At 36.3% G+C, this 23,019-nt stretch overlaps 3 protein-coding genes and 1 long non-coding RNA gene across 5 annotated transcripts; 1 reads left to right on the top strand and 3 right to left on the bottom strand.

The window, feature by feature from the left end:
• Nucleotides 1–3,968: 3,968 nt before the first annotated feature.
• LOC147862828 (SKP1-interacting partner 15-like) lies at nucleotides 3,969–5,966 on the bottom strand. The gene has a single exon (XM_087321816.1). The coding sequence runs from the start codon at nucleotides 5,434–5,436 to the stop codon at nucleotides 4,324–4,326; it is 1,113 nt and encodes a 370-aa protein (XP_087177942.1). The 5' UTR covers nucleotides 5,437–5,966; the 3' UTR covers nucleotides 3,969–4,323.
• Nucleotides 5,967–7,622: 1,656 nt separating this feature from the next.
• On the bottom strand, nucleotides 7,623–13,180 carry LOC147862826 (filament-like plant protein 4). Its single transcript, XM_087321222.1, has 5 exons — nucleotides 12,805–13,180; nucleotides 12,104–12,257; nucleotides 9,522–11,634; nucleotides 9,355–9,436; nucleotides 7,623–8,767 (listed from the first exon to the last, which is right to left on the bottom strand). The coding sequence occupies exons 1-5, from the start codon at nucleotides 12,895–12,897 to the stop codon at nucleotides 8,324–8,326; spliced, it is 2,886 nt and encodes a 961-aa protein (XP_087177348.1). The 5' UTR covers nucleotides 12,898–13,180; the 3' UTR covers nucleotides 7,623–8,323.
• On the top strand, nucleotides 12,064–12,650 carry LOC147862827 (uncharacterized). Its single transcript, XR_015529938.1, has 2 exons — nucleotides 12,064–12,202; nucleotides 12,286–12,650. It is a non-coding gene; the product is annotated as an uncharacterized LOC147862827 (long non-coding RNA).
• A 6,239-nt stretch (nucleotides 13,181–19,419) lies between the features above and the next one.
• Nucleotides 19,420–22,086, bottom strand: VEP1 (NAD(P)-binding Rossmann-fold superfamily protein). Of its 2 annotated transcripts, XM_087321113.1 has the most exons (3): nucleotides 21,904–22,086; nucleotides 21,780–21,834; nucleotides 19,420–20,727 (listed from the first exon to the last, which is right to left on the bottom strand). In XM_087321113.1, exons 2-3 carry the CDS (start codon nucleotides 21,822–21,824, stop codon nucleotides 19,597–19,599), a joined length of 1,176 nt encoding a protein of 391 aa, XP_087177239.1. In that variant the 5' UTR covers nucleotides 21,825–21,834; nucleotides 21,904–22,086; the 3' UTR covers nucleotides 19,420–19,596. The 2 variants fall into 2 exon arrangements, with proteins under 2 accessions (XP_087177239.1, XP_087177238.1); XM_087321112.1 differs by having other exon boundaries at nucleotides 21,780–21,918.
• Nucleotides 22,087–23,019: the final 933 nt, after the last annotated feature.

The raw sequence follows: 23,019 nt of genomic DNA, 5'->3' as shown, positions 1-23,019 counted from the left end.
AGAGAGAGAGAGAGAGAGCTCCTGGAGGGAGAGGTTTTTCTAGGGTTTTTCTTCTCACATTCAGTGCTAGATTATTATTGTTCTTTGTTTGGGAAGGAAGCCAAAAGAGGCAAAAGAAGAAGGAAGAAGAAGCAAACTAATTACATAGTAAAACACCCCCCCAAAAAATACCTCTTTCAATTTTTCCTTTCCTGCCTCATTCATAAACCCTCACTCACTCAATGTGACCCTAACCTCCCCCATGAGTGACAAACTAAACCCCATCATTAAAATTCTCGTAGAAGCCTCGCCACATAACCCCGAAGCCGAAGCACATTAGAAAACAGCCATTTCTTACATTTCGTAATGCCCATGCTATTATATGCGGAGCTTCCCAAACGGAATCTCGCTAACCTTCTCCAACGTGCTCCTGCTTTCAATCCCCGGTAAACGCAAACGTATTAGTTTCGAACCGTTGAAAAAAAAAACGGATATAGATATGACTCCGAGATTGATGACCTTGGGATCTCAGTCAAGATCCTATAGACTTTGAGAATCCCGTGACACGGAAAGGCCGAAAATTTCTTATTAACATATATATTTGGGCTCCTTTTGGGTTATAAGATCATGGAAGTTTCCAACGAACAAAAATTGCCCGAACAAGTAAGGTGCCTTTCAATTACTTGGTTAATATATATGTGTACCCCAAATTGTGCCTCAAGTCTAAAGGCATTACACATTCTCCAAGTGTGCAATAACCCCCCAGTATCTCGAGAAGTCGAATTACTGATTAAACACCCAACCCCTTCTCCATTTCAATTACTTCGTTAATATATCTCTGTACCCCAAATTCTACCTCAAGTTTGAAGGCATTACACATTCGCCAAGCATGCCATAAGCCCCCAATACCTCAAGAAGTCAAATTATTGTTTGAACGTCCAACCCCTTCTCCATTTCATTTGGCTCATGTGAATTGCTCAACCTTACCTTCTTCTTTCACCATTTGTTTTATTGTTTAGCTTTTTAATGTTGGGGTCAATACATTACCTTACCTACTTCTTTCATGTCACCATTTCTTTTTGTTCTTGAGACTCATTTGAAGAGTCAATGTTGCCATCACTTCTTGATGTTTCTCCTACACTTGAAACTAGACTTATCTTCTTTGGTGTCCGCCCTTATTGCTCTCTTGCATCTCTCTTTACCATGTCTTGGTATGTTGTTTCCACACATTCTCTGGCACGTTATTTCTATGAATCTTCCTTCTTTGGCTAGTCTCTTTAGTGCATTCCCACGACAGTGTATGGTCTTAATGCATATCTTTCTTGAACATCATATTTGTTTGTCTATCACTTGGTGGAATTAATAAGCAATTGGAATACAATATTTAAACTTTGCAAGCACTATAAATCTAAGAAGTCAAGCATACACTATTCTTTGATTGCTTATCTAACAATGGGAGATCTCATGCAAATGGAAATATGGTTGAGTTATTTTTAAGTAGCAATGGATGAAAATGGAGAAGAACGCCAACTCCACTCAATGTATAAGGACACATTCTAAGATGGAAACAAATAACAAACTTGCAATCACAACTTACATGAAGTGGAAATTAGGCTACTATTGTCATTTCAATTAATTATAAACTCACGAGACCTTAGGGTATAAAGGTTCCCTTTATACATTTTAAGCATTTACAATATTTTCCGACTCCATATTGTCGGGTAATGTTCACAACCTAGATGTTGGGTGCTAAACGTTACAATGCTACCTTCATTAAAAAGTTTTGCAAAAGAGTTCATCTATGCATATTATTCTAGTCCAAATTGTTAGATGATGTGAATATGTTGGCTGAGCCCAATTCCGTGTACAACTTTAATTGTGACTCCTCATTCCCAATATTGGACATGTTGTCAAAGTGAGTAATTAGTGTATGACTTCGATGACCAGAGCTTAGGCACACCATTAGTATCCCTTAGGTGCATATATGAGGTCTATCAGCTACCAAGACCAACAATATTTTGTTTGATTGTATAGCTTCTATTCATTTCGTCAATACAATAATAAACAAGGAGTTTTTTTTGGAAAAAAAGGAGCATATATTAAGGGGTATTTTCAAGGGGAAATGAGCATTATTGAGATTATTATTGTTAGTTGAAGTACATACTGAAAACATGTGTCTTGATATCATTTGATGCACATGACTAGGAACCAAAATTAAATGGCATAAGAAACTTAGGCAAGCATACAATGAAGAATATGTTGCACTAAAAAGGTTTCTCCATGTATTCATATACATTGTGTTAGGTGATTTTGATCTTATTGTCATAATATCTCCATGAATACAACCTTTAATTTAGGCATATCATTTATGATTGAAAAACAAAAAGGTTGGCGAATTTATACAAGGATTTGTGACCCATTTGACATGAATGGCAAGTTAAATGAGGAAAGCCTTCTCCAACCAAGAGTCACACCAAAATGAAAATATTGCACTTGTGCCTGTTAGTTGATCTAAATTGGAGATGAGAAAACAGCCCATCCAACATGGGCGTTGCTTTCGTGCTCCTATGCAGTAGCAGAAAGCCATTCTGTTAATGAAAGCAACGAGTCATGCCACGATGAGGTTCCACCTTTTAGAAAAGCTACATGAATCATACACTCACGATTCTCGTAGCTTATTCATATTGATTTGAGCATTGGTAGTAAATCACTTAAGAAACACATAATGGGGTGATATTCTCCCAAATATTGTAGCATATTCATATTTAATCAAGCATTGATATAAAACTACAAAAGAAAAACATAACATTTCACCCTCTTCATGTATTGACATCAAAATTGTCTCAATCTTATTCTCCCAAATATTGTAGCATATTCATATTTAATCAAGCATTGATATAAAACTACAAAAGAAAAACATAACATTTCACCCTCTTCATGTATTGACATCAAAATTGTCTCAATCTATAGTCAACCTAAAGCCAAACCCAAACATTATGTGAACATCATCATGTAGATTACTATATTATGCCTCTCCTAAAATTTTCAAACTTGAATTCATGCTTTCATATTATAATTCACTTTTAGATGTTCACCAAAGAAGTGCTCAAGCCAATCTCCTTTAATCCCATCACATAGTCATGATTTAATTGGCAAAGCTGTCATTTTCCATCTCATTGTAAAAAAGGTCATGAAAAACATATGAAGTTGTCAATAAACTATTATAATATTGTTCGTTCTTACAATAATCAAGTGCACATTTGATTGACCATAGCTGGTGAGTAGTTGAACCACCTTTATGAAACATTCATACATGATGGAATGATATCGCGGGCATTCTATCAATATTATGTTGCAACTCCCTTTCTGGAAATATGTGTGCACAAATAACAAACATTTTATGAGCAAAAAAATTATTCTGATTACTTCCTGATTGTTTCTAGCTCAGTTAATTATTTCGTTTCAAAACTGACTGTATACTAAAACAAATTATCTAGGCTTCTTGAAGTATAAACATGATGGACAACATATTATAATTTATCTTTGATTTATCAAAATCATGCAGCACAAATACACTTAATTCGTGCACTAAACTAAGAAGTGAAAAAAGCACTTTATAATTCACTGACATAATACAGAAACACTTGAAACTCACAGAGAGTCATATAGTGTTTGGATCTATTGGTCGAATCCAAATGGCCACATTGTATTCAATCTTTGGTGGTTGATACAATAGGAAGTTATTAAGACTAAAGCCACATGAAATCACAGATTGTACAGAATTATAATATGCAGTATAATCCAGATAAGAGGCACAAGAATTGACTGACATAATACAGAAACACTTGAAACTCACAGCGAGTCATATAATGTTTGGATCTATTGGTCAAATCCAAATGGCCACATTGTATTCAATCTTTGGTGGTTGATACAATAGTAAGTTATTATGACTGGAGCCACATGAGATCACAGATTGTACAGAATCACACTATAATAATGACTTTGAAGTGACTTCGTAATTTAAGACTGTGATACATTGAAATGGGTGAGATGTTTTTACCCAGCAGAACTAGCAATGAACTAAAAAAGAATCACTGAATTTGAACGGACTAGGTTCCATCTTTACAGAGCCTTATTAGTATTGCAATGAAGCAATTCAGGCAAATGAGTAGGATTCGACCCAAAAAACTGACAAAACAGCACTTGAAAAATCATCATCTTAAACTTCGCACAATATAAACCAACATAGCACTTAAAACCCCATCATCTCAAATGTGTAGGAACAATATATGTGTGTAGAGAGAGAGAGGGTCCAAATAGCATTTCGTTGAGATGCTATCTATGCTAAGGAAATATATCAAATCTTGGCTTTAGAGGAAAACCTTTACACAGGCCATTCTTTTGATAGTTTGAAGGGCATCCCTCAACCCAACTCCATATCCTATCTCCACTTCCCGAGAGATCACACACAACAAGATTCCCTGGATTCTTGCTCGAGAAATAAACCATCCCTCGTCCTCCGAATATCTTAAAATCAGCCCCAGGATCAAAATGCTTATAGAAAGCATAAGGCATCCTCTGAGCTTCACTCCACTCAAGGGAGATCAAATCCAGCTTTAGTATAATGAAAGTAGAGCAAAAATTAGCCACTCCTCGTCGCAATCCACCAGTTAACAATAGAGAGTTATTTGATTCTAATAGCCGAGGTTGCCGCAAAATATCTAGTATTTCACCCCACTCAGGTCTATTGATAGCACACCATACTTCCTTGCAACAAAACTCATTGAGCTTCGCATATACAAGTCTCCAACTAGATTTCCATGGAGAACCCATATTTTGCAAACCATATACAATACCTTCACATGCCACCGGGCTCCTCGGCCTATAGGGTAACCCAGTGTTAAAAGCTTGCCAATTCCCGTGTTTTGTAGAGTAAAGAGCCACCACATCTCCTCGCAAAGCAAGTATCTGAAAATGGGCACCCATGCTCCTTTTCTTTTCATGGTCTTTTCCTCTTTCTGTGTGACTTTTTTTGCTTTCTATCATGACTACAACTGGTATAGAGGGTTCCTGATCCAACTCTGGTAGTACTTTATAGCATCTTGTGAAGGGATTGCAAACGCATAGTACATTTTTCCCATTAGGTTGTCCAGCAACACATAGCAAACCACCAGAGGAAGCCACAGCATAAGTGAATTCATTTGGAAGAAAGCAAAGTGAGACATGATGCCATGTCTTTAAAGATGCATTGTACAAGATTAGCATTCTTTCCTTATTTAGACCATTCTCATCAAAAACAGCTACCCACTTTTCATCATTGGAAATCTTATATCTAACCAAGAAATCTTCGGAAGAAAGTAAAGATCTCCATGATTCACATACAACTCGGGATCGGGCAATGTCAGTCACCAGAAGGCGGCAAAAAATGTTCTCTAGTATATCTTTGGGCAGAGACATGAAACTTCTCAATCTCTCTTAGAACACAAAATTAGAACCCCAAATTTCTCTTTTGTAATTTTTCTTACATGAAAAACATCTGAGAAACCTAAAATCTGCCTGATCTTTCTCTATACGAGAAAGTTCTCTTATACATATTTATATCTCTTCCTAGATGAAGAAAAGTCTCAGAAATCTAAAACTTCTCCTTACCTTTCTTTACAGTTCACAACTAGAATCAAAACTCGATATTTTTGCCTTACCTGTTCTCTCTTTCTTCTTATATGAAAAAAACATAATTTTTTGCCTTGTCTTTCTTTGCACGCAAAAAAAGTGACCAGAAACCTAATCTTTTGATGATCTCTCTTTATATGAAAAAAAAAACCTCAGAAGCCCGAAATACTTTGCCTGACCTTTCTTCACATGAAAGACATCGAATCCCTGCAAAAATCCATCTCTTTCTATGAGAACTTTAAACACAAATCTGTTGAGAAAGGAAATCGTTTGTTTCGTGAATCGTAACAGATGAGGAAACCCTAATAATCTACACAAACGATTGATTATAACTTATAAGGAAACAATATATATCTATAATCTGACACTCTTTATCTTTCTGTTCTTCGATTTTGCTATTTCTAAGACAAAAACAGCCACAGACGCCTCTATAAGTTTCATGACTTCACAAATAATACCCCCCAATTTTCAATTAATTACACGTTATACCCCTCGGCAATATGTATAAAGCTTTTACAAGTACATCCAAACATGGCTATTATGGACATAAAATTGATCACCAAATCGATACTCTTGTGTATGCCTAAAGGTATTCGTCATAACTTTTGAAAACTTCGTGGGGTAGAGCTCCGAACAAATCCTTTGTCACACATCTCATTTCCTGTTTAAACATTGGCTCTCCTCCACATCTTTTTTTTGTCTTATTTCTTGTGGTTTGGACACAAATGCAACTACGAATCCGACCATCTCCAAAATCTTGCGCCTTCACCTTCGGTTTATGTTGATGGGTGGGTATACCAAGCAAAACCTTCGGATGGATCTTCTGGAAGTTTGAACCTCTTTTTATCTTTTAATGTATACAAATCTTGTTTCAATATTTTGTATGGAAGCCAACGCATAACTCTATGATGTCAAGCTAAAATCATATCCATAGGCTAGCGATGGTAGTACTTTAATTTCGAGATATTTCCTTTCTTTGCATATACTTCGTGTGAATCTTGTTGTTGCACTCCTTTTTCATCTTTATTGTGTATCACGCAAAAGCAAGTGCAAAGATTCATGGAATTTTGCACTCCACCCAATTTGCATGCATACGTAGTCCAATGGACTTTAATTGCTTAAAATGCATTGTAGATAGCCACTTGGCCTTTTTGGATAGGCATTTACAAGAGGTTACATTTTTATTCATGTAAACCAAGCACAAGAATCTAGAATGGCAAGTATCAGTTAACAATCATTTGGTGATTTGGTACAAATGACGATGATGATACATTAACATCAACTAGGGAGAGGACAAGTGCCAATAGAATGGGATTAGTTGGAACTATTGGGAATCTCCCAAAAGAACATTGAACAATGGCGCAACCAAGGCATGGTGAAGCGTTGCTGACGTACTACATGTGTGATTGTTTGGTGAGTAATGTGCATATACTATGCATGAGTCCCAACCAACAATGATACCTAGTCGCATGCACGAGCATGTGTTTATAAAGAGATTTCTTGTCATGTCTTGTAGAAGATCAAAGTATGAAGGACCACAAGGTTGAGGTAGTTTCCTACTTTCCTTGCTCCCTCATTAGTCAATGGCAAAAGGTGCAACTAATAAAGGCAAGGTGGGAATAAGAAATATTGTTGAAATCATGATCTAAAACATATGAGATTACAATAGATGGAATCAAGAGGCTTCAAAATTGATGGCGATGCATTTATGCCTAGGACATTGCATTGCCATTGACTTTGGTGGTTTATTGGAGCTTTCATGATTTGTAGAGCTTTGAATCTAAGTAATGGATTAACAATTTGTGCTTATTTTTGCTAGAACTTGAGGATGTATGTTAACCAAATAACAAAAGATATATGTTTGATTCATTGTGTCCTTTCAAATTAAAAACAAATGGAAATTTTATTGTGACGTCTTTGCTTATAATAAGAAATATGTTCACATTTAAGTGTCCTTGCATGGTAGTCTCAAATAACTTGCCCTCACTATGTGAGGTAAAAGTGTAAGTCATTAATATTTAAAAAAATAACATCATTGTATTATGCATATACATATGTAGCATCTTTCTTATAGGATGCATTAATCCATAAGTAGAAAGAAGGCAATTGTTTGAAACCCTATATAGGCCTCTCACCTTTCCAAATGAAGGAGGCCCAAAACCATAATCGATCTCTTTAGGGGCAATCTATCCATCACCTAACTAGATAAGAAAATAAAAAGCCAAACAATTGATACCATGTGGACCCAATCTACTGGTAGAGAAAAACTCTTGCACTAAGTGGGCGTGCTTGAGCTCGATGTTATGTTTTCTCCCCATATGTGGACTCCTACAAAGACTCTTTAGCCTCAAATAGTCCTATAAGAACATGTATCGCTCCAAGTTTCTTGTGACCAACAATATTATGGGACATCAAATTTGAAGGCATTTGTTGGGTGGGCCACTCAGGTTTTTGCATGAAACTTGTGACCAACAATATTATGGGACATCAAAATTGAAGGCATTTGTTGGGCTACTCAGGTTTTTGCATAGCCTATATGACTTTGTGCCTAAGGGACATGGAAATATGTCCAAGCATTTCCTCAATTGGCCTTCTTTGGGCCAATTAATATGTGTGATTATTAGATGGGACACATGTGTTTATGTACATATGTGATGTTAATGCCAAAATCAGTTCAATTTAGGGGTTTCAGGGTTTTAGATACCCTGTTCTTGGTGAAGAATCTGCCTAACCCTTTCGCACCATTTTCACGTTTCTTTGCTGCAGAGATGGAAGGAGAACATGGAGGAAATGCTTCTTGGTTCTCCCAAGCTTCTAGACTTAAGAACCTCCCAGGAGATGGAGAAGAAACAAACACATTTTGATTTCCATGGTTTATTGATTGTGGTATGCTCTCATGATTTCCTACCATTTTTACATGATCTTCATGGTCGTCATAATCAATTATAGTTTTTAAAGTCTTATGAGTTTTTGGGTTATTCAACGGAGATCTTGTGTATGGAGAATTTTGTGTGAGATTATCCGATGCTTCTCCTAGATCATTTAGTTGTTTCTCGATGGAAAGTACAGTGCTATGGCATTCTTCTAGCTTCTTTGTGGTTGCCTCCATGCATTTTTCCTGTCATTCATCATCATCGTAAAAGGAACTACTTTAGTTCTAGCAATGGAAAAGATGAACATTTTTTCACCAAGTGCCCTTAGTTTTTGATTCGACATGGATATTTGGGGAAATAAGAGGTACGTAGCGGCATTGTGATAAATAAAGAAAATGCTCACAGGTTTTTTGGAGTTTTCCCTACCAGAGAATTTCACCAAATGAAGAAAACCTAGGGGCGTTTGGGCGAAATAAAAAGTCTAGAGTGGTACTCCAGAGTTTTTGTCAAAAAAGAATATGGTATTTTGATATAGAAGAAGTGTAGGATGGATTTTCTCAAACTTCATACACATTCTTTGTGGGGAACTAATCGAAACCCAAGATCCTATAAGTTACAACCATGGAGCCCTTGAGACTTTTGTTATTAGCATACACACAACCACATTATACGGGGTAGTTAAGCATATTGTAGAATTATAAGCAATTGGGTGGCCATTGGTCAGCCAATTTTGATGGCTTTATGGTGATGATTTGAGTGTGGTTGATAAAATGAGCTCCTTAGCCTACTTTCAAATATTGGAAAACATGTTAAAATGTTATGACTTCTATACCTTCTCCTTCTTTGTCGTTGAGCTCTCTGTAGATGTTTGAGGCAGTGTCACTCTGTTATGTGCAATTTTAGAATCGGTTTCCCTGAGAGCACCATAGAAAATTATAGAAACATTAAAAACTAGTTACCTTCTACCTACAGAATTACGTAACATGGTGTTTATGTTACCCTGTTGAACGAGATTGTCTATCGAAGAGGTCTTGATGCATTATCTTGACATCTTTGTTGCATTGTACATAATCTTGGAGCAGAAATTCTAAAGAAAAAAATTGCACCTCAAGTTTCTTTAGATCTTCTTTGGCATCAGAAAGGTGCGACACAAGTTCATTCGTCAAGGCTACAAATTTTTCCATATCAATCATAAGAGACCCTTTGGTTTCCATAGCTGAAGAAAGACCAGATTTCAATTCAGCTGCATTTATGCTTGATACCTCTAGTCGAGCTTTTAATACTGCAACCTCTTCTTTCAATAGAGCCCATTTCTCCTTGGTAGCATCTTTCTCCAATTTCAACTGCTTTTCAAGGCTATGAAACCTTGTAATGTCCACATCACTGCAAATGGTTTTGTGATCATGAATATCATGAGGATATCTTTCTTCCAGTGTGGTTTTTTTACTATCACAACCTGATCTCAGATTGCTTATTTGCACATTTGTTATTTGAGGACCATTTAAGGAGAAAGTGTAATTCAGTATCCAGTCTAGAGCAGATGCCACTTCAGCAAGAAAGTCCATAATGTCCACTTTATCATGCAAGACACAATTGCATAGAGTGATGAGGCTTTGGACACAAGATTTGAACTCTGAGCTTGTAAGGACATGGTTTTGCTTATAAGAAATTGTCTCATTAAGACCATTTTCTGCATTATAGTTATATTGTGACAGCACTTCGATGAGACTAACCACCTTGTTCATTGCTAAGGCCAATTCTCGACTAGTTTCTTTTCCATTTATTGCCTCTAACGACACATCTTGTTTGGAAATACTCTCTTCTGATTGGCAATTAGAGACACCAGTAGGCAACTGATGGCATAGATTCTTTGTTACCACATCTGACCCTTGATCTAAAACTATATGACTTTGCACGTCAAGTTCTAAATCTTTGTGAAGATCAGACATCGATGCAAATTTCTCCATTTCAGCAAAATCGTCCATCAATTCAAAAGAACGTGGTGATTGCATGGTTATATCCGAGATAGAGCTAGTAGGGCACTTCTTTTTGTTCAATCGTGCTAGCTCAGACTCAAGAGCATTAGCCCACGATTCTAAACCATTGTTTTCATTATGCACGATTCCATCCTTGAAAATAGATATGACACTCAGCTCTTCGTTGTATGTGATGTTATGGTCCTCACTCGAGAAATTGTTAGTATGGCCTTTGAATTTACCAATACCATTAAATCTTGATACTAGGTTTGATCTTCTTTGATCCACTTGCTTTGAAGAGAGCCTAGTACAAACCATTCTTACATCTTTGTGCTCTCCCTTGCTTCTATAGAGGAGCTCTCTTAATGCCTTTTCTTCATCAACCATTGCCAAATTTGGGTGATCAGAGCCGTCCGTATCACAACCCAAATTTCTTAAATTAACCAATCCTTGATCTTGCTTGTTTTGGTTAATTCTTGGTGTCCTTTGTCGACCTTGTTCTGGGTTCAACCCTGACCCTAACTCTATTCTTGTCTGAGCTAGGACATCAGATCCTTGCAGCTTTTTTCGAACAAAAAGCTGCATGCGTTCACACTCTGATTCAAGCTTAGCAATTATCTTCATGTGCTTGAGATGTTGCTTGTTAGCGACCTCTGATATCTTCTTGCTATTTCTGAGCTCCTCATTCCGTATGTCTAATTCCTTCCTAATTAAATACATCTCGTATTTCCAGTTTGTTAGGTTCTTCTCTGTGGATTCGAGCTTAATTTGTAGTAATTTAACCTCCTCTTCAACTCTATTTCTAGCTTCTTTAGCTTCTTCGATGGACTTAGCCTTTTCTTGGAGCAACTCATTCATTGCAAAATTCTCTGCTTCTGCTGCTAAGAGATCGTTTTTAAGCTTATTGATCTTCTCTTGCGACTCTTCGCATACTTTTTCCCATTCTCTTGTTTTTTTGAGCACCATGTCATGTATCTTCTCCTCTTGTTGCTCTTGGAGATTTTGGAGCTGATCCATGTATTCCCTCAATGTGCTCTGCAACTGTGAAACACGATCCTCTGTTGCAAGCCGCTTGTGGGTCTCCGCATTGAGCTCTTGTTGGATGTTGGTAATCTCAGACTCGGCCTTTTCCCATCCTGCAATTGTAAAATAGAAAAAGGTGGATTTAAAAAAATTTATTTGATCTTTAATTATTTAAGCATGTTTCATATCATAGACACAAGAAATCTTAGAATTATGAGGGGATTGGGCTCTTTCTCACACAAGATGAATGCCTAAAAACTTATTGTGAATTATAGTCAGCGGTTGAGCTTTGGTGGGATTTCTCAGTTTATTTGTGCAATGTTGAGCTCTCCCTGGCATTCTTGAGCTTTATATGATTATGCACGTTCCAATGCGTACATCAATGCTTTCGTTTTATAACCGCAAATCTCATTGGAAAACCGTATATGGCCCAATATTAATGCAATCCAAAACGATCCTAACATGTATATGGTACTTTATGATCTTTATATCGGCATTTTTGTTCTACGTCAAAATTCCTCAAAAAGACTTACATCCAATAGTAAGCTTACTCTGTCTAGCATTAACACAATTGATTTGTACCTAAAATTGCCTCTTCGGATACTTTGGCATGTTGCAAGATCATCTCGTCCTTCGTATAAAGCTGTTTAGCAAGTTCTTCAATTTTGGCCTCTGCTTGTTGTAAGAGATTCATGCCCTCCTTTTCAGATTGGTCCTTGAATTGTATGTTGGGGTCCTAATAAAAGACAATAATGTTTGGACAGGCTTATCTAAGGAAGAAGAGACATTTCAATTCAAATAATTCGACAATTAGGTTGTCTCAAACTATGTAAATCTGGGAGTAATTTGGCATTAATTTCATTTCAATCTAAGAGAATTTCAAAGTAAAAGTCATTCCATCTAATTCTATCTAACATGCACTTGCATTTCATCTATTTCAGTCGAAATAGAAAGGTTTTGATGTAGTTCTTCTACTTGTAGGGCATAAATTTGATGTGATATTAAATAAGCACATGAACATCAATTAGTAAAAGCACATTTAATTAGGGATGACATCTTTTTCTAATGATAAAAGAGCAATGTAATTCAGTATAATTAAGTTTAATGAGAACATTGCGAAAACTATAAAGTGTCGTCAAAAGAAACACATGTGATCATCAAATCTCTCATCTGTAGGCTGGGAAAAAAACTAGGCCGTGTGATTAGGATGATTGCTTAGTTGTTACATTCATATCAAAATATCTTACAATGAGGGGAAAATAATGGAGACAAAATTATTTTACCAAATGCTCATTGTTTTGTCTCAATTCAGGAGAAGCAAGTGCAATCTTCTCACTAAATTTCTTTTTCCAAGGCCATCCTCTTCTAGTCTCCATTAACACTGAAAGATGAGAGCGTTAGGAAAAGAACCCAAAATTATATACACATTTCTTCCCTTTCTCTCTCCCAAAATTATATACACATACATATACATTTCTTCCCTTTCTCTCAAAAGTTTGGTTTTTGCTTTACATAGGCTTCAAGGATGATAGCTGGAAAGCTAAAAGCTCAATTGGAGGAAACCTCGCTTGCATTTAAAGCTAATACATCATGAATGAATGTTCTAAATCCATAGCAATCATACTTGGGAGAAGAGATGAAAACTCTTATGTAAGTCATTGCACATGCCATGTCGAGGTCAAGATCAAGATGGGTCAATGAAGTTGTTTGACTTTGAAATTGTGCATCGGTCTACTTTTTGTAGTTTCTGACTTTGTGTGTGTAATATTGGACATTGTGTCTTTGCAAACTATATTGATTAAAGATTCCACAACATTTTAATACAATCTAAATATTTCATAAATATAATATTGGGTTTGATGATGACGCCCAAAAACATTGTCTTCATCATGATACATTCCTTGTTCATCAAGGTTTATTTCGTGCGACCACAAAGCTTGAATTCAGCCTTTGCTCCTTAAATACCACCACTAGTGAGGCACATAATATGAATGGTTGCCATTGTGAACTACTCTTTAGATGGAAGCCCTAGAATGATTTTCATATTCGGGCATATAGAATTAAAGATTTAAAACCAGAACACTATGAAGGATGAATGCTCAAAAAATATTTGAAATTCAGACATACCAGACAATTATGAAGTTTGGATACATATACAAGAGCCAAATGTATTGAATTGAAAGTTTTGCTTTATTTTTCTACTTAAAAAGAGACAAATTTGTTTAGTGAATGCTTTGAACATCTTTGAAACTTAGGGACAATGAAGTTCTCAAAACTTTATTACATGTTGAGGGAATAAACATATTCACTTTAAGAAAATATGAAAAAGTTGTATGAGATGATATTTTCGTTGATTTTAATGTTCAAAGGTTTTAAATGTTGAGTACTACGTGGTGGCTCGATAAAGGAAGGTAAGGTGTTTCGATTTGCACATTGGAGTTGATGTGAATTTTTATTTTGGGAATCATAAGCATAGGAGGAGACAACATGCTCTTAAGCATTGAGTACAATAGACAATACAACGGGTTCCTATTTTGCGTCTCTTAGCAGATTTTATTGCTCAATCATCGGGGTAAAGAAATGATCGAAAAGGAGGTATAGTCATTGATCACATGTAGGAAGTTTGTGTCGCACATATTTAACTTCGTGCCCAATAAGCAAGACCTAGTAAATGGGAACCACTTTTGTTTTAGATAAGCACATTATTCCAACAAACCACTATACTTAATTAGACGTATAACACCTTACCCTAGGTTGACAAACAAACCATGGTAACTTGGATAACCTAGAAGAATAGGCTATGACCAAGTTAGGGAAAAAGGGGCATTAGAATGGAGATTTATAGAAAGGGGGAACTTTGACTTCTGATCTTAATAAAAAAAAGGCACCAGATTTGAGTTCACAGGTTTAAAAAGGAAATAAAAGCATAATAATTTATTAGGTTTGGAAGCATTGAAATTTGATGAAAGAATACATAGTTATTAGTGATCTCAAGGGTCAATGAAGAGCGTTCATACGTGTCTGACATTGTTATGATGGTCCAACCCTTTTTCAAAAAAAGCCTTCAAATATGCCCATCATATCGTGCCACATATCGTGTTTGTGAATTGTGGGCATGTGTCAACATAGTGGGCCAACCCTAAAGACAAACATTCAAATACATCCTTCATATTCGGTGACCTATAATTGTTCTTACAAGTTTTAACTAGTTGAAAGGTTTAAATATGAGCTAAAAATTACAAATATGCTTATATGTAGAGAAATGTAAAAAAACTATGTTTGCATATTTTTCAGAACTTTATGGTTTTGGTCAAAGTTGACACTTCTAAGTTCTAATCACATGAAAATTAAGATGAAACAATATATAGTTATACCTTAAACAATTATTAAGAAACCAACTTTTGGCTAATTACAATGGTTAAGAACTACTTGCTTTTGTCAAAGAGTCAACGCGTGGCTTAAATTTGATAACTACAATTTGAAATAAAATGTGGGCATGTCATATCATTAGTTTATGTCATGGAGCAAATTTATAAAGGAAAAGTAAGAACTTTGGATCCAAGGCTATTGCTTAATGCCATTGTCAATGATTGAGACAATCTTAGAGGGGTTGCGGGATAACAATGATTAGGGCATAATGTCTAAATAGCAAAGGCACTTAATATATAAATGTCAACTTTAAATGAATTGCTATTTATACAAATTGTTTTTAGAGAATTTGAAATCATTGATAGGTTTATTGTTGGTTTGACAATTGATCCAATATTTCGATCTACTTTGATGATAGAGTAAGCATAGTGGCTAAGTGTCAAGATTGTTTGTCATGTTCAATTCCTCAAGGAAACCGGTTTGAATATTTTGGAACAATTTAGAACTCAAGAAATTTGGGGGACGAGGCAGATAGTGCTTCATTAGAAGTTGGCAAAGGTTGAAATAGTTAGTTGAAGGTGAGGTAGGGAGAGATTGTTTAATCATGGAAGATTATTACATTACTTTTTTAGCAAGGATAAACTTCATATGTTGTCAAGTTACCTTGGGATGGAACGGATATCACCTTCACATTAGGGGTGCTTTAGATCTTTTCCTTGATCCATTGAGGATTAAAAGGCCAAACTTCTCCTATGGAATGAAATGCTAAGTGATTGTTCAACCTCCTTGAGTAGTGTCACCAATTTTATCCATAGTTTTAATTTAGCTTTAGAACTCTTTGTCACACCACGTCCCATACTAGCCCTAATGTGCTAGCACTTAAGTGAGTGGGCTTAGAAACAATACCTCAACAAACAACAAGAATCTATCCTTGGGCTTAATGAGCATAACATCCTCGACTTTGCTCTTTTGTTGTTTGAACGTTACTCACTTGAGGACGTCCTTTGTTTTCTTCCACCCACCACACCCACAAAACTATCTCGACTCCCCACAACATTCCCCTACTCCACTTATTGTACGCACATGGTAATTTCCCAAGTCGACAATTGTATTGCCAATATCCAATACTTTATTTCCCACCCCTATACTACCCACTCATCATGATTCATGCACACGTATGTCACACTTTGTCATTCTCACCTCACAACACTTAAATGGAAGGGATCATGTCTAATAAAAGTTATACTTAGAAAACCTCCAATTTATTCAACCACTTCCACATCTTCTCCGTCATCAACAATTAGCTCTACCCATGATAATAAAAGATCCCACAACAATACAACATTAACAACTCAATGCCACAAAATTTTACAACAAATTCATTGATAATTTTAGGTTGTGGTTGTGTGCGGGCCTAATGTACTTACCTATTCCATGATGTTGGCAATGGGCCAACTTTGTTAGAGCCCAAAAAAACACTCCTATGTTGTTATTCAATTGACCATCGTTATCCCCATTCCTAGATGAAAACCCTACTCAAGAACATTGGTGTTGATCGTGAATGCATCGACATGCATGATCCTGCCATTCAAATAACCATTCAACGAACGCAACTATTGTGCATCCTTTGATAGATCTGATGCTTGAAACACCTAATTACCACAATTGTGACAAGCCCAAATGAGGCTTGGCTTTTGATCTCAATGTTGGACCTACTCCGTGGCAATTAACTAGTCTATAGAGTTAAGCGCAAATGCTTGCACCTTCACGTCTCTTGGACTTAAGGACCATGGTTGGCATATTCTTTATACATCCCCTCTTTGAATCTGGATACCACAATTGTGACAAGCCTAGATGAGGCTTGACATTGACAACTAAATAGTCTATATGAATCAACATAAACGCTTCCATCTTCACATCTCTTGGACTTCAAGACCATGATTGGCACATTATTTATACCTCCCTTCCTTGAATTCGAATAATACCCATCATCTCTTACATCTCGATTAATCGTCTCTCAAATTCTACATCAACCAAGTCTCCAATTTCCTACAACATATTTACTTTTCCCTCGTTTTTTCTAGGTAATCAAGACTAGCAATCGGCAACAATTCGGTTTGAACCGAACCGAACCGTGAAACCGCAGCTTAACGGTTTCAATGGTTTGGTTCAGGTTCGGGTTTTTAAAAACGGTTCGGTTCGGTTTCAATAGTCAGAAACCACGGTATAAACGGTTTAACGGTTTTTTTGTTTTAATTTTTTTAAATTTTTTTACATTTAGAAAAAAATTTAAATTTTATAAAAATTGTTTTTAAACAATGTTTTCATTTTTTAGACCTTATTCTCACGTTTTAGGAACATCTTAAAAAAAATTAAAAATTAAAAAAATGAAAGATTATAAATTTTAAAAAAATTAAAAATTAAAAATTAAAAATTAAAAATTAAAATTTTGACCTATGTTGAAAACTGAAAACTGAGACCTATGGTTTTTACGATTTGGTTTAACAGTTTCATGGTTTGGTTTGGTTTAGATTTCAAAAAAATACCAAACCAAACCGTTGGCCATTGTTAATCAAGACCACAACCAAGACATGTGGGTTCCCATTGGAACCACACAACGAAGTCCTACACAATGTGTTGAGAGGACATAGATGGTTTGTTAGGTCCTTATAATGTCACAATGTGCTACCATATTACTCTTTTTTGATGGGACACTTGCTATATATTGGAGGCCTGGTAATGAAAGGGGCCTATTCATAAGGCCTTGGATTACTTTGCTCTTCAACGTCATTTCTCAAGAACATTATCCTATTGGTCTCATGTCCTATTACCTAGATATTGTAACAAGAAAGGTGAGTGCGATATATGAGTGTGAGTGTCAATCACCCTCGGGATATAGGTGGCTAGATAAGACCGATTAATTACTAACAAACTCTAAACTCACTTGACAACTTAATCACTTACGTGAGATTAATTAAATGCTTAAACACATGGGGCATTTACTATACTCAAGCTCTCAATTGAAGAATGACACAACGAGAAATCACTAACAAGGTTTCATTTCTATTAATCCACACTTAGATAATTACGAATTATTAAAGATGCAAATATTAAACTCTTAATATACATAGAAAGGTGATTAAGGAGATAGAGATGCTTAAGCTTTAGGTGAGAAACATCATTAAGGTGAGAGAGAGGGAGGGAGGGAGATATGTCCCAATGAGGAAGAGCCGATACAAAAGGGTTTATAGATGCACCTTTATTTTTCCTTTTAACTTAATTAAACTACAATTATATACCTTCCACAAGTTGGGGGAGCATAATTTTCTTATAAATATTACCCATCTCTCTATTTCTTGCCCTACTTCTATGAGTCCTCATTGTGTCCTAAACCATAGCATCATCAGTGAGATGCCTAACAGATATTTAACACGCTGCTCTAAAATTGGCCTATCTCTTCGGTATTTGATTATCTTTGATCACATTCCTCTACCATCTATGATGTATATCTTATGCATTGAATGCTCCATGTTCTTGTGGGTTTGATCATAATTGAAAGGTTTAGTGTTCCAATTTTACGAGCCATTGATCTATTGTCTCAATATTCTAAATTGAAACACTACTCGGTACTTTAGTGGAACATATACTTCAAGTAATTTAGTGGACATCAACCACCATGTAAAGCTTAACCAAAACATGAATGAAGGATAAAAAATATGACAATTTACTCAATGACTATTTTTCAATAAAGCTAAAAAAGGGTTTTCATGAGCCTCTTGTAGTATTGGAAGTTCATTTGGTAAATGCTTTATTAGTGAAGAAAATAGTGCAAACTAAAAAGGTGGAGCTAAACAAGACGCAACGAAAGTGCAAATACAATTAGTCCATTGGCTAATAGGATGCCCCAAGACATTTATTGACTAGTGACCATACTATAATGGTCCAATCCAAATATGCCTACTAGAAAGCATGCTTTCACTACATTGGTGGAGTCCCATGGCACATTACTCACCTAGATGGAGTGGAATACATTTGAAGGTGAGCGCCTAAAATGTTATTACCATGATACAACTTCATCACACATAACCTTTGGTAAGGGGGATTTGTCTCCATTACACACACTTCGTATCCATCCAAGCACAATCAAAAGTACTAGCAACTTAATGCACATCAACCCAATGTACATGCCACAACTATTTCAATAACACTCATTATTTTGCTAAAAATGGATCCTTCGTTTCCCTCTAAATAATCATTTGCATCTCATCAATATGAAACACATAATGTATGCAATATGATTAAAAAAAAGATGTAACTAAATGAATTTTGTGCACTTCTTTCAGCAATCCCCTAAGTTACTTTGCATTTATAGCGTTTATTTTAGATGAAGCCCAAGGTTCAATATAATATTTTAGCTGATGAATTATTAATAATGAAACACATCCTATCAATTAGATGTGTATGATCATCTAACCGTCACCGTTCAAGTTATCAAATGAACCAAGGCATAAACCTACAACACTTGTACAGAAGAAAACATTAGAATACCATCCAGCTCAGTCTATGTGGGATATATTTACATTGACGGTGGAAAATTCAACATCAGCTTTGGAAATTGCAATCTGTCAAGAATAGAAGCCTGAAGATAGAAGTTAAAAACACTAGAAAATCTCATCGATGAGCTTACCATTCATGAAGAACATTATTTATGGGACAATCTTCTTTAGCCTCATCTTGTCGATCCAATGCAATATCGAAGTTTCAGAGTTGCGAAATCCAAGGAATCCCATCTCCTTGCTCTTGTTCATACTAAGGACACAAATGGAAGGTGCATTCAGAACAATATCAACAAACCACCAATTCCCCACATCATCAAGCTTCGTGGGAGTCAAGTCATATTTCTCCACAATAGCGTCCCAAATGCCACCTTTATCCTTCATCATCTCTTTCATACTAATTGGGTGCCCATCATATGGTGGAACTTGCAGGCCAAACCTCCCTGCCAAAAGGCTCCAAACACGTTTATAGTTAAAAACATCTCCATTTGATACATTGAATGCCTGATTTTTGGCATTTGGCTCCAGACACGCCCATATTTCTTGTTCAGCAATGAGCTCTGCATCTGACGCATCACCAAATTGCTCCCAAGTGACTCTATTCCCTGGATATCGGAATGGCAAGCCTTCATGTTTACATATGGCAGCATAAACTGCAAGGCTCCCCAAAATGTTCATCAAACTCCAAGGAGAGAAGCCATGGATGGCAGTCGGCCTATGCACTGACCACGTTAAGCCTTCCTTCTTCTTTACGACATCAAAAAGAATATCTTCCAATGTGTAGTAAAAGTTTGGCACAGGTAAGCGTGGCATATCCTCTTTGAATGGGGGGTCGTGAACTTGGATCTTTCTAGTAAAGCCAAATGGTCCTACATAGTGTTTACCACCAGTTTGTAGCACAATATGTTGTAACTTCGGGGCATTGGGCAAAAGGGAATCCAGCACATTTTGAAACATTTTTCCATTGTCTTGGCAATTCCTCTCTTCTGTGCTTCGGTTTACCCACACAACCCAAAAGAGATGGGTCACATCTCTTAACGGGGAGATCTTCTCTTGGGTGTCAGCCTCATCTAACACATCACATTGTATGTATTCAATGGGAGAATCCTCAAACCACCTTGGTTGAGGTCTCCTTGCAATACCATACACTTTCCATGGACCCCCAGGTGCATCGGCCCTCGGGAGTATTTTTGCAAGACTTGTCCCAACTATTCCAGTAATACCAACAACTAATGCAACTTTTGGGCGCCCATAATTGCTAATTCCATTACTCTCGCTAGTCTGAAATCAGATTCAATTAATTCATGGCACATATGCACATGCATATCTGCATATAATTTACAAATGGGAATGGTAATGTGTACTTCGAGCAGGTATGCAAACATCTGCCATTATTGTTTTATCATATATAGCCTGTATGGATATGCAAATATAAAGAAATGATACTGCTCATGTGAGCAATTAGCATGTGCTGCGCATGGATACATTCATCTTGAATTACAGTTTATCACATCTGCAATCCATACACACATATACATATGGTATATAAAAATCGCAATGGTCAGGTGTATAAAGATCATGTGCTGCAGGGATGCATAAATACATCATGGTTTAGCGTAGATACAGACAAATATAAATATGTAAAGAAAAATGGCAACATCCATGTGCATGTCTTGCATCACAGTTTATCATATACAGTCTAGATGCATGTGTCTGTGTATATATTCGCATACACATCCTAGATGCATACATTTTGCACACTTTATTATACACAACCTGCCTGCATATATATATGATAGATGTATATATAACTGATAATGGTCATGTGTGTACATAGTATCCATGCCAACTTGTATATAATTGCATACATACAAAGACCAAATGCATATATGTATAAATCTTGCGTCAAGGCTGATCTAAATTTACACCATTTATATGTGTGTATGTGTGTGTGTATACAAGCAAGATGTAAAGATGATAGATGATCACATATGCAGTCCATATGCACGGGCACAAGTATATAACTGTACGGTAAATAAACATGAGTGCAAGTTTTATGCATGTGTATGCTGATACTGTAAAAACTGTAAGTGTATGTATCCATGTGATGAATATGTGCATGCACTTGTGTATATGTGTGTATATGATGAATGCATGTATACATGTCGATGCATAGCATGCATACATCATATAAAACTCAAATGCATATATTTGTAGGCAATATGTATACACAAAGGACGGCACAGCATGCGTGATCCATATGCTTTGAGCAGCGTTACGCGTTTTTTACTCTGGATTACACAAAACCATGACGAAAAAAGCATTTTCCTTACCGTATCGAAGTTAATTCTTCCAGTCCACCAAGAATACCAGCTCATGACGATGTGACTAAGCAAACAGACATATGAGTCAATCTAGGATTAAGCAGCGGATGAAGATTGAGAGAATCCAATATACCTTGATTAAGATCCGAAAAGCGCATGAGGGTCGCAGGATACGAGAACCCAGTACCGTGATTAAGCTCCAAGGGCCTTGGAACTGGTGCTAAAAGCGTTGTCGGTTCTCCTGCATCGCAGAATCGAAGCCGAGAGCTTCCTTATCGCCAACAAAAATGGCTGCTTTCACATTATGGTTGGACCAAACAAGGGCCCATCCATTCAAAACCAATTCTCTGTAAAAACATATAGTCTCCTGTACATTACATACATATATACATATACCAATTTCTCCCTTCCTATTACAAGTCAATTTTGATTCTTCTCCTCCGTATATTCCATTAACATTGTGACTCTTAATACTTATATACAAATGTTTCGAACAATTGTAATCATCCCTCGATAGCCCACAATGGTCTTGGCCTGTTCCATTTTCCGTTGCCTAAAAGCATGTTCATAATGTTGATGGTTCCAATAGTTGGATTGTTAACAGCAAGTCTGATGAAACCAGTTTTCACGTTCTATTGTGACATAAGTGTTTTTATTAGGTAATATGTTTTTTCATAGTTTCTTGAAAACCATTTTGTGAATTTTCCTTTCCACCGGTGTCTTCTTTCCATTGGTCATGTGGACACTAGAATCATATCATACGCCAATTGATCTTAAGCATATTGGTTGAATGTTTTTCCTACAAGCTAATTGCTTATCCCACAAGTTACTATAGCCTTCTACTATCTCAGTTTTCACAAACAATGAATACAATGATTAATGTAGTTGGTTACAAAATTGCTCTTATGAGCCATGGTTTTTGGGTTAAGTGCTACCAAAATCAAAATTTTTGGGTGTGTTGATTGTGGTAGAAACCCGCATGTGAAGCCCAACAATGTGTCAAAAAAACTTTTTTTGTATATATAATATAAGAGGACGTTAATGTATATGAAGATGGTTGCAAAAATGGTACAAAAGAGATACAAATCCAAAATAATGCAACTTGACATTTTATCCTCATTGGAGAGAAACCATGTACATGAGGTAAATTTTGGGGAGCCCAAAGGGGGAAAATATTTAGAGTTATGGTAGCTAACTCTTATGGACTTGTGTGTGCTTCAGTTTCATACATGCCTTACTTCTTATGTGT

This window comes from Azolla caroliniana, unplaced genomic scaffold, assembly GCF_043228905.1.
Source record: "Azolla caroliniana isolate FFs.n. ecotype wild unplaced genomic scaffold, voAzoCaro1.0.p SCAF_6, whole genome shotgun sequence".
Lineage (NCBI taxonomy): Eukaryota > Viridiplantae > Streptophyta > Polypodiopsida > Salviniales > Salviniaceae > Azolla > Azolla caroliniana.
Note: the sequence above shows the minus strand (reverse complement) of the source record. Positions and strands in the feature narration are given on the sequence as shown.

What these genes read in the sequence shown, in the direction of transcription:
- LOC147862828 (XM_087321816.1), bottom strand. Translation starts at nt 5,436, where the DNA reads ATGTCTCTGCCCAAAGATATACTAGAGAACATTTTTTGCCGCCTTCTG.
- LOC147862826 (XM_087321222.1), bottom strand. Translation starts at nt 12,897, where the DNA reads ATGGAGACTAGAAGAGGATGGCCTTGGAAAAAGAAATTTAGTGAGAAG. An exon ending in GACAAAACAATGAGCATTTG is followed by an intron (nt 12,258 to 12,804) that starts GTAAAATAATTT and finishes GTCTTTTATTAG; the next exon opens with GACCCCAACATACAATTCAA. An exon ending in ATCCGAAGAGGCAATTTTAG is followed by an intron (nt 11,635 to 12,103) that starts GTACAAATCAAT and finishes TTACAATTGCAG; the next exon opens with GATGGGAAAAGGCCGAGTCT.
- VEP1 (XM_087321113.1), bottom strand. Translation starts at nt 21,824, where the DNA reads ATGAGCTGGTATTCTTGGTGGACTGGAAGAATTAACTTCGATACG. An exon ending in GAAGAATTAACTTCGATACG is followed by an intron (nt 20,728 to 21,779) that starts GTAAGGAAAATG and finishes ATCTGATTTCAG; the next exon opens with ACTAGCGAGAGTAATGGAAT.